The following is a 10,550-nucleotide window of genomic DNA, read 5'->3' as shown; positions in this document are numbered from 1 at the left end:
TATTCTTAGGAAGTTTTAGTTCTTGGATTTGCATATTAACAACTGTTGTACGAGATTTCCTTGAATACTTCTCCAGTCGTTTTATTTAGCTTTATTGTTGGACCTGTTTTGTTTGACGTTTTGCTATTAAAACGAATCGACCATAGCACAGCAAAAATCTTTCAACTGGTGCTGTGACCCGGATCTTTCACTACCATGCGATGTTGTTTGGCTACACTCCCAACCGCCACCACCTTACAGTCTCTAATCTCCCTCAGATGACCTCTTCTACATAGAATATAATCTATCTGTGTGGACCTGCCTCCACTCTCGTACGTCACCCTGTGTTCCTCTTTCTTTTGGAAATAGGTGTTTACCACAGCCATTTCCATTCTCTTTGCGAGATCTACCACTGCCTGTCCTTCCATGTTTCTCTCCCTAAGGCCAAAGCTGCCCATCACTTCCTCATCTCCTCTGTTCCCTTCCCCTACATGACCATTAAGGTCTGCTCCAATCACCCCTCTCTCTCCCCTGAGTTGTGTTTTTGCACTGTCAATGTATGGTGCGATGCTTGATTTTTCCGCTTAATTGTTTCGCTGACTGTTTTGTTTTGCTTAATGCGCCTTATAACCCGGTGCGCCTTATGTATGAAAATATTTCTGTTCATTGATAGTGCACCTTATAATGCGGTGCACCTTATGGTCTGAAAAATATGGTATTAGTTTCACACATTTTAAAAATCACAATGTTAATCACAACATTTCTTTTCTAGAAAGAAGAGAAACTAACCAAGGATAAATTAACCATGGTCTGCTCAACTACAACCCCATTACTGTTCTCTCAATTCCTATTGGCGGAAGATATAATGTACCTATACAAATTCTACAAGGCCCTGATGTCAAGGTCAGATATCACTCCTCATTTGACTGTTATCTGCATGCAAATGGAGATAAGAGAAACAGGTGAATGTGTTCTATGCAAAACTCACTCACCTCTCTGCCCCATGATGTAAAGTTTCATTGGCTTAAGAGTCTTTCCTGGCATGTAGTGTTTTGGCATATACTCTGTACAATTTATAAAATACAGTAGATCTCTTCGGTAGACCTATTATTTCAATTACTTGAAATCAGATTTACATCCAGCAGTAAATAATACATTTTACATTCAAACAAAATTTAACAACACAAGTAACACAAGTCCACTGTATAAAGTCATCGAACCTTTCTCACCAGGTAGACAGGCCTGTGGTTGAGAGTTCTTCTAAGACATTAGGGCTGTTAGATTTCAGTGGTTTCCAGTGGTTTTTTCACATTTGGTTGGGTCTGCACCAAGACACCAAAAGGCTTTCCCGAGCACACACAGTCACATAGCCCCACACATTCAAAGAGAATTTCCCCAGATTCTCTTCACACCAACCCCCTAAGAACACCTCTGCTCCCTGGAAACAATGGGAGATCTTCACACAACAATGGGAGATCTCCCAATCTACCTTCTCACAGGGAACCCCGATGCCATCCATTCCTTTTGATCTACATGACCACCTGTGGTTGACTGGACTTTATGGCTCGGTCCACTTCCCTTGTGATAACCCCCCACTGAGCAACAAAAGGTTCTTCCAACACTGCTGAATCATGGAACAAGAGTGCCACATAGTGGCGACTGCAGGCATCACATGATAACAAGAACAATAATATGATTGGCCACAAGAGGCCTAGCCTCTCTCTTCCATTGGCCTACAAGATTTAAACAAACGCCCGGGACGCCGAAACCACTCCCCAAAAATACGTATAAAAAGCGTAAACCACTGATGACAGAGAGAGAGAAATATTTTAAAGCACTATATAACTTTGTTGTATGTTCGTTGAATATTTCCCCGGTTGTTATTTCGCTTTGTTATTGGACCTGTTTTGCTTGACGTTTGTCAATAAAACAAATCGACCTTCTACCGGCTGCTTCCACTCCTTTCCTGAAGACACCTCACACAGCAAGAATCTTTCAGGGCAAACATTGTCTTCTGGAAAAATAAACCACAATCTAGGACACAAACATTTATATAGTAAACTATAAAACAGTTATGTCTTAGGTGTTCCCGACATGACACTTGGTAAAAGAAAATAAAAAGACATGGAGTGACATTGACCTTGTTTGAACTGGAGTGGTCAGTAATGCACGACTTCCCCCATCTTCTTTCTGTAGAAGTTGATGTTAAAACTCACTGTTAAATAAAAAGACTATGTATCTCTTGTTTGCCTTTCCTGTTTATGATGATGATTCTGTGTAGTTGGAAATTCTAGATTTAACAACCAGGGAGGGAACAGTAAATTTTGATTTTGAGAGAAACCTTTTTGATCCAGCCTTTTACAGTACAAAACACCAACCAGAGTTCTACTGTTTGAGTATTTACAACACATTGTATTTAACATATCTTAAAAAATGAGAACAAAAGACTACAAGGCTATGCAGGGCTGATTTCACAGAACCATACCTGCAAAGCATGCTGGGGCTAATGTGGACGGAGCATGGTAATGTCACAGATGGAATTCTTACCACTCCACTGGACACAGATGCCCTTGAACACAATTCAGTCCAGCACACTGAACGTGCATTTAATGGTTTTATATGGAACTAAAGCAAAGAATCATAACAAAGACACTGGACTTGGTTGGACAATGACCTTAATGGTGCAGTTGAATTTACAACAGATCAATTTCAAAGCAGTATTGATTACTGTTTTTATGCTATTTATTTTATCTTGTTTTGCTAAACAAACCCTTACGCTTCCAGGAGTTTGACTGTCACATCTAGTTTTGCGCACTAACATGGTTAAATATTAAAGTGAAGCCTAAAGGCAGTTGACCACATGTTGAAATAGTTTAATAGATAATGGTTTGTAATTTGTAAATGTGGTGTTTACTGACGCCAGTCTGAATCTTTGGATCTACAGTAAACAGAAAAACGAACATGTGTTTTCAGTAATAACAATGAGCATGAACATCAATACACTTCCTTCATTGAAAACATGATTTTAAAGGCATTGTTCCATCTGCTGCCATGCCACTGAGCGAAAAGGCAGAGGTCGTTCATATCACCCAGTCACTAAGATCAGTCCAGATCATTTTCCACTTATCGCTTTACCCTTTAAGGGTCTTCACATCATAATCAAGTTACAGTGTTTAAGTCACAGAGTAAACATGAACAATGTATCTAAAACCAATTTACCTATTGTTAAATAAAGAAAACGAATCTAGACCTATTATACCTTTGTGACTCTTAACACACTCCCATTGACTTTATAGACTGTATAGATATTTATATATGTGAATGCACATACATTACAAAAATGACAAAGAAATAATGAGAGCATGGAAGCTCCTCATAGTGGAGGCAAATTATCTTTGTTGCCCCCTGGTGGTGGCTATTGATCATAACCAGTTACAATCGCTACATAAAAAAAATCCTACAACTGTATCTGTTTTAGATGTAGTTAAGTATTTTGTGTAGACAAACTTGATTAAGATGACAGAAGACAACTTCTCAACCAAATCCCAGATAGACCAAAAATCAGACAGTGATTTGTTTCTTGTTTAGTACGTTTCCACTTTTGCAGTAACCTGTGTGGAGCCCACGTGTTGGAGTGTTAAACATGTTCTATGTCCTTAAATCCAGCCGTGTTCATCTGCTGCCAGTCCTGACATCAAAAACACACAAAGAAGAATTAGAACAAAGAAAATAATGGCTGGTCATTTTGTGGTGTGAGGAATAACTGACATTTATGTTGACATTAATAGCTAATAGCTACACTGCATTACTGTTGGAAGAATTTAATTTATTATCATTGCTTCATGCTGTACTATCGCTTTAAGAAACTGTTTGCTTCTCATATTATAATCTAGTGTGCTCAAGACTGATGGAGAAATTACCAGACACAGCCACACCCCCATTCACACCCACCTTCTTACTCCATACCCATTCATACACACGAGAACATGTTATGTGATCTGATACTTTTATAAACTCAATAAAAGTGCTGAGGAAGGGTGTGGCTACTAGGAGTTGATGAGGAAGCTGCCAGAAGAGTAAGCTGCCCTCCCCCCTTGCAAGTAAAAAATCAAGACGTATTTTGTGTTGTTACTTTGTCGTCATATATGTTAGAATAAACCTGACAATTACACAAGCCATTTGTATTTATTAATCTATAAAGGGAAATTGCTGATATGATACGTGCTAGAGGGATTGAATTGAAATTCCCAGTCCCAGGTTAGGGTGAATCAGGAAGGGCTGTAGCAATCACAGATAAATGGTTGAATTTGATTCCCTCATTGTTGATATGATAAACAAATCATCATCAAATCTTTTTTCAGTCTGTTTCTACTGATCAAATGGATGAAAACAGAATGTATATGCCTTTATGTCGATGACACAACGATAATACAATGAACCAATTAATCATCCTTGAACTGTGTGGGAAATAATTAGTGGATGAGATCAAACTGAAACTATATCAGTGTAAAAATTACATTTCTGTCATTTATAAAACCATTTCACTTTTGAAGATGTCATGGTACTTGTTTTTATAAATAAATCACTACAGCCAGTGAAGGTATAATGTAGAAAACTATTTCCTGTGTGAAATCAGATTATAATGTTTAACTTATAACTGCCATAATGGTCCATTCAAATGTGTTATCTTACATTTATTTGTTACAATGTTGGTGAAGGTCATGAGCACGACCTCATTTCTGTGCCAGCTCTGCTTGTTTGTCTGCCTCAAACTCCCCTTCATTCTCATCATCTCCATTGTAGTCGGCCAGTTCCTTCTCCATATCCAGGTCTGTCACACAGTAGGACATAAACAAACACAGACGATCACAGTTCTGTTCATTCTTTATATACAGCAGCTTCATCCCTCATTCAGACCATGTTTCTGAACTTTCTGGGGACATTCACCAGTGACAAATCAAAGCACACATACCTATATTTTCAGCCTTTTTATTTTCCGGCTGTTTCTCCACTTCTTCATCTTCCACTATTTGTTTCTCTGCATCATAATCATCCGGTTCTTCCAATTTCTGATCTACAGGATTTTCATGGGCCTTCCCCTGGTTATCCAGCATGCCTTCCACACCAGCGTCTGCATGTGAACAAATTTACAACTTCATCACAAACTGTGAAGTGTTTCGACCACCATTTTCAGGAGACATCCATCGTAGACTATAAACTCATTTTCTTACCTTTCGTTTGATCCTCCTCTTCGTGAACGTCCATCACCTCCACAGCATTATTTTCACTCAGGTTGTTCTTTACATCTTTATCAGTTTTTGTCTCACCCACTTGTGCTTTCACAGGGCCACCTGGTGGTCGCACCGTGTCCTGCTTGACAGCAGCAGCAGAGGGAGACTCCTTTTTACCAACTTCCTTCAGAAGTGAGTGGTACACTGGGGAATCAGGGGCAGGAATAAAACAAAAAAGAGAAGAAACAAAGCGTGAAAGAAACAACAAAGTGATACATATAATTTTTTAGTATTCAATTACAAATATTTACTATTTTTTACCATTGTCTACTATGATGTCATTAGTTTGCAGTTGAGATGGTTTATTTTCTGTGGGCTTAGAAAGGCTTGAGTTCTGGTTGACAGCTATTTTCATCTTTGCTGGTTTTTCAGCGTTTACGGGTTCCTTTTCTTTTGCTGCTCCAGCTTCAGAGTTATTCTGAGAAAGAGAGTAAATATTACATTACATATTTATGTAAAAAAGAGTTTGAGGAAATGCTTTGCATTTAATCTGATTTTGTTTTCTATTTTGACCTGGAACTCCATTGCTCATTTTGTGTTCACTTTTTCTGTTTTCTTTTTATACTTATCTTAAATCATACCTAAATTAGCTATTTAAAGGGAACATTAAATAGGAAGTGTGAAGTTAAAATGTTTATTTTTTTTAGGTTGATAAACTACATTTCAGTCAACCACAATTACATTTTCCATAAGATCAGATTTTGCTGACTCACCACTAAAAGACCACTGCGGGCAGGGTTAAGCTTCTCCATCTTTTTCTTAATTTCAGGTTTAGCAGCCTCCACTTTTTCATCACACAGCTCCTTTTGAGACAGGACCTGAGAGTGACAGGTTGACCTGCATGTGTGTGCAAAGACAAGCCCTTTAGAATACATAAAAACTCACTAATACTTACACTCCATTGTGTGTAGTGGTATCATGCAAGCTACAAAAAACACTGATCAGGATAAAGTACTTTGACATTATTAGATTTGACCAAATTTGTAAATTAAATATTGTTTTCCTACATTTCGTTTGTGTGTTTGGTGTTCAGGGCGTTTATGTTGCCTTGACAACTCTGCAGGTCCTTCTCCTGCTTCGCCAGGTTGTCATTGAGCTGGTTCAATGTATCTAAAATACAGATGATCAGGAACCAAGATTAAACTAGTAAGACTTTGATTCTGTAGATTTTGAGAAGACAATGTTTAATTTCAACAGTAACCTCTGAGTTCTTGCGTGGCTTTTGCAGAGGATGAAATGTTCTGCTGGAGTATGGCCTAAAGGCAGAAAAAAAACTTTAGTTTAAAATACAACTAGTCTCCAAAGCAATTCATTCAGATTTGAACAGGAGGATTTGTGTAACCTTATCTTTCTCACAAGTGTCCCCGACTACTTCCAGTTGTTTCTTGTAGAAACTTTCAATGTGGATGATCTCCTCCTCCTGTTTCTTGATCTCCTCCTGGAACTCAGTCTTCTTCAGCTCCGCATCTCCTCGATCCACTGCTTCCCTCCGTACCTGACCCTCCAACTCATACAGCTTTGTCTGTAGCATGCACAGGTCGTTACAACGATTAAAGACTATGCGGGCAAAAATCATTCAGTCAGCACTGAGTTTAACAAAAGCATGGGTCAGATACCACAGGGATATATGAACATGAACTGACCTGTAGCTCCAGGCTGCGGGAGCTTGAGACCCAGTAGTTAAATCCGAGAACCAGGACACAGGCAATCAGAGCACCAATCAGGAGAGGGGGTGATCGTCCTCCACGACGTCCGTTCCCTAACCCACCCATAGTTGTTTAGAGACTGTGGAGACACCACAAACCTCAGCCGGGACATATTTGAAATGAGTGAGTTCAAGCTATTTAAAAAAAAAAAAAAAAAAAAAAAAGCCTCTCTGCTTTCATCAAAACCATATCCCTACAAGTCACTGGTGTTTGCACAAACTCACAAAGGCATGGGTGCATACTCTACAATACATATCTTGTGCCAATTACTTTTTCTCCCAAAATACAATAGTGTCAACAGTTTATTAACATGCATTCAAATAATCCAATCACATGTAAACAGCGGGAAGTTCTAAATGAGCTGTGCCTACATCCACAGATCCGAGTACAAAAACCACATTCAGAAGTGGTTTGAAGACACATATGTAACAGAGGTTAATAGTTACAATTCCACAAAATTATTTTATTTTTTCTACCTGACAGAAGTGGGTTGTTCCTCCCTGGACAAAAACTTTACGTATATATTCTATTCTATACTTGATGTAAAAAATTAGTCACACCCAACCTCTCCCTCTTTCTTCGGACTTTGTGGGAGAGGTTAGTGTTTTTCTGTTGGTCCTTGTTTTCAACATTTTATTTAATTCTTTACAATATATTTATTGTATGTGTACTTTGTAGGGGCTTGGGTGGTGTCCTGAAGGAAAATTTATTTTGTTCTATGTAAATTCCATCAAATCAATAAAGGCGTTGGTGACAGCAGCACGACAGCTTTCTTAAAATACCAGTTACACATATAGCCACATTCTTGGATGAACTCTGGCGTCTGGGTAGATTATTGAGCACTTCCTTATTTTCTGACCCGCGGCAGCTTTACATTGCACTTATATTAATCAACACACAAGCCTCACAAGATTCAAAGTGATTAATTTTTATATTTATCATACAATTTTATACAAGAATAAAATACTAAAGAAATCCACAAATCACAGTTGACTGTCCAGTTGATTGTAAATGGGCAAGACAGTAAAGCAATGATTAACTCTACTTCAAAGTCCTGTTTTGCCTTATTAAAGCCTTTACAAACTAAATTACTCCATGTCACAACATAATATCTAACTGTAAATTAATCTAATAATATAGAGCCAAGCCGTTCTGTCTAACCCCAAAATAGAAACATGCAGAAAGTCAAGACAGATTAAGTAGTGTTTAAAAGAAATAGATTTTAGACCACTTTCACAAAAAATCCGTGCTAAGATTTTATACTGACTAACAATAAAGCATTTTAAGGTACTCGTGAAAACAAATCTTCGTATTAATATACAGCGAAAGCCTCAATAAAATTAGATTATTTTTGCACTTATTGTTCTGTATGATCGATGACAGCACACAATGTACTGTTTAAAACTAATTGTATCTGTCACATATATTTTTCCTATTCGTAGCAAAGAATGTACATCCTACTCAGAAATATCAAAATAGATTATAAAGTAAAGTTTACAAAATCACAACAGTGGGCTTGCGCAAGCTTTGTCGCCTGAGGTTTATATATAATTACATTCGTCCAGTGTTGGTAGTTAATATTTTACAGTCAATATTAGCTGAAATGAATCAAACCGACTTTTCTTTGTCGGAGATTGTTTTAGGTAATGGTTTCAAACCAGTTCTTTAGGCTATATGAGCTCGACTGTTGGCTGTTTAAGCTGGAAAATAAAACTGCAAATGTGAGCGAGTGATAATGAATATGTCACACATTTTAAGCAACGTTACTTATTTACGTGGTTCGGACCTTACAGCTAGCTTGGTTGCCTTTTCTCCATCTACCTACCGTGGACACTAAAGACACGTGGAATCAGACCAGATCCGGGATGGGAGGAGACACGAAAATATTTTGAGAATATCTGCAATTAGCAAAACGTGACCGCTGAACTGGTTATTGTGTATCCATTGTTACAGCACCAGCGACAGTACAGGGACTGGATATACCGACAAAAGCGAACAGCAGCTTTAGAGATTTTTTTTCTGCGTTTTTGTTTTTGTTTTTTTTTTGCATTTACGGTAGTACGGGTACTGGTAGCAGTCAAAAAACAGGTAGTCGGCTAAGGGCATGTTGAATTTTGCACCATCTAATTTGGGCATTTACCGTTGTCATTGAACACAAATCCCCTTGTCTTTTCTACTTCTGACATGTAGGAGAAAAGGCGCCTAGGTTTTATTAACATATTAGCTACTGACGTCACACAACACAATCATGAATTAAATTAAACAGGATATAAATGTACAGAACATGCCTGGTTCTGCTGTAGCTTCTAAATCACATCCTAGATAACTCCAAAATGTGTCTAAATGAATGCATTTAGACACTCTTCAGAGATACTTTAGGTACATTCAAGACATTGACATTCTTCCCAACAGGTTCTTTTTACATTCCCTTTTGCTCTTCAGTTTAGCAAATGTTGTGTGGATGAAATGTATTCATATGTTCGTAGTTTATAGAAGTATGCAACATATATAATCATGTTTTATAATAGAATAAATAATCATAAGAGATGTGCTAAAACATATAACCAGTTTGAACATAAAATGCTGCTTAAAGCTAAAACTGAAAATATGCAGCTGTAAGAAAAGGAGCTGCAAGGTTGAGGGGCACCAAGGTTTGTTGTTACAAGAGGAGTACTTGGTGAGATAGGGATCAGAAACTAGTAGATCACAATTTGACAACGGCTAGGTTGAAGGTTAGAGCATAAGGTCACAACAACAGCACTTAGGTGCGATAAGAACAGGATGAGAAACCAAGGGAGTAGATGTTGTTGTCAAAATGTATGTGTGTGCGTAGAACAAACGAAGTTTGTACCACTTGACATGTACCCCCTGGATGTTGGAGAGAATAAAAGAGCCTGAGTTTGGGGAGAGAGCAGGATTCAGCAGTCAACCCCCTGACTCTCCGCTGGACTCTCCCTGTGCACAGGTGAACTCGAGCAACGATCTTTGTCTTTTCTTTGTACTTTGTGAAAGTTCTAGATCAACGAACCTGGGGTGGTAAAACCTTACCACGACAATGGGCAGTGCCAGATATTTCTGAGGATGACATGTTAGAATCAGTAAAAGAAATAATTACCACGCAGCTGAAAACAATTCATGTCGAAAAACAAATTGAGGCTAAATATAATATAATCCCAGATGGTGATAATTTGTGGAGTACGGACGACACAAAACGTGCATGGGGGAAGATGCAGCGTTTGTCGGGTAAAGACAAATTAGCACTAGCGGTGGTGATTTTGAGTCAGAATACCCTAAGATGTAGAATTGACGCTGAACGTAAATTTCAGCGGGATAAGGAGATTCTAAAAAGGGAATTAACAAAGATATCGGCAGTAAAAGCCGATCATGAAACAAAATTGGACACGAGAAAAATTGACCAGACTAAGGGCGCCTTGTATCCGTTCAAGGAGATGCATGAAGCTGCTCAGGGGCGTAAATTCAGGCCATCAGTTGACGAATGTGTGTCGGATGACGAGTATCTAGACTATAACACGAAAAAGGCAAAGTTGAGACCCGTCGTAACAAGGCGTGTTGA

The 10,550-nt window shown here is 38.4% G+C and overlaps 1 protein-coding gene across 4 annotated transcripts in view; it reads right to left on the bottom strand.

Annotated features, from left to right (window-relative positions):
- Positions 1–2,637: 2,637 nt before the first annotated feature.
- Positions 2,638–10,550, bottom strand: part of LOC103397092 (Golgi membrane protein 1-like) — an 18,037-nt gene continuing 10,124 nt past the window's right edge. For 3 of the 4 annotated variants that reach the window (XM_025052790.1, XM_025052791.1, XM_025052789.1), the window contains 10 exons: positions 6,914–7,055; positions 6,613–6,792; positions 6,472–6,526; positions 6,278–6,380; positions 5,984–6,107; positions 5,532–5,688; positions 5,211–5,414; positions 4,952–5,110; positions 4,672–4,810; positions 2,638–3,667 (listed from right to left, as the gene is read on the bottom strand). In XM_025052790.1, the coding sequence (XP_024908558.1) occupies positions 4,713–4,810; positions 4,952–5,110; positions 5,211–5,414; positions 5,532–5,688; positions 5,984–6,107; positions 6,278–6,380; positions 6,472–6,526; positions 6,613–6,792; positions 6,914–7,042 (1,209 nt within the window). In that variant the 5' untranslated portion in view covers positions 7,043–7,055 and the 3' untranslated portion in view covers positions 2,638–3,667; positions 4,672–4,712. Of the gene's footprint in view, positions 3,668–4,671; positions 4,811–4,951; positions 5,111–5,210; positions 5,415–5,531; positions 5,689–5,983; positions 6,108–6,277; positions 6,381–6,471; positions 6,527–6,612; positions 6,793–6,913; positions 7,056–8,801; positions 9,746–10,550 lie in introns of those variants that run through there. The other variant, XM_008335338.3, reaches the window with a different exon arrangement.

This window comes from Cynoglossus semilaevis, chromosome W (assembly GCF_000523025.1).
Source record: "Cynoglossus semilaevis isolate Cse_v1.0 chromosome W, Cse_v1.0, whole genome shotgun sequence".
Classification (NCBI taxonomy): domain Eukaryota; kingdom Metazoa; phylum Chordata; class Actinopteri; order Pleuronectiformes; family Cynoglossidae; genus Cynoglossus; species Cynoglossus semilaevis.
This window is presented reverse-complemented; position numbering and strand designations above follow the sequence as displayed.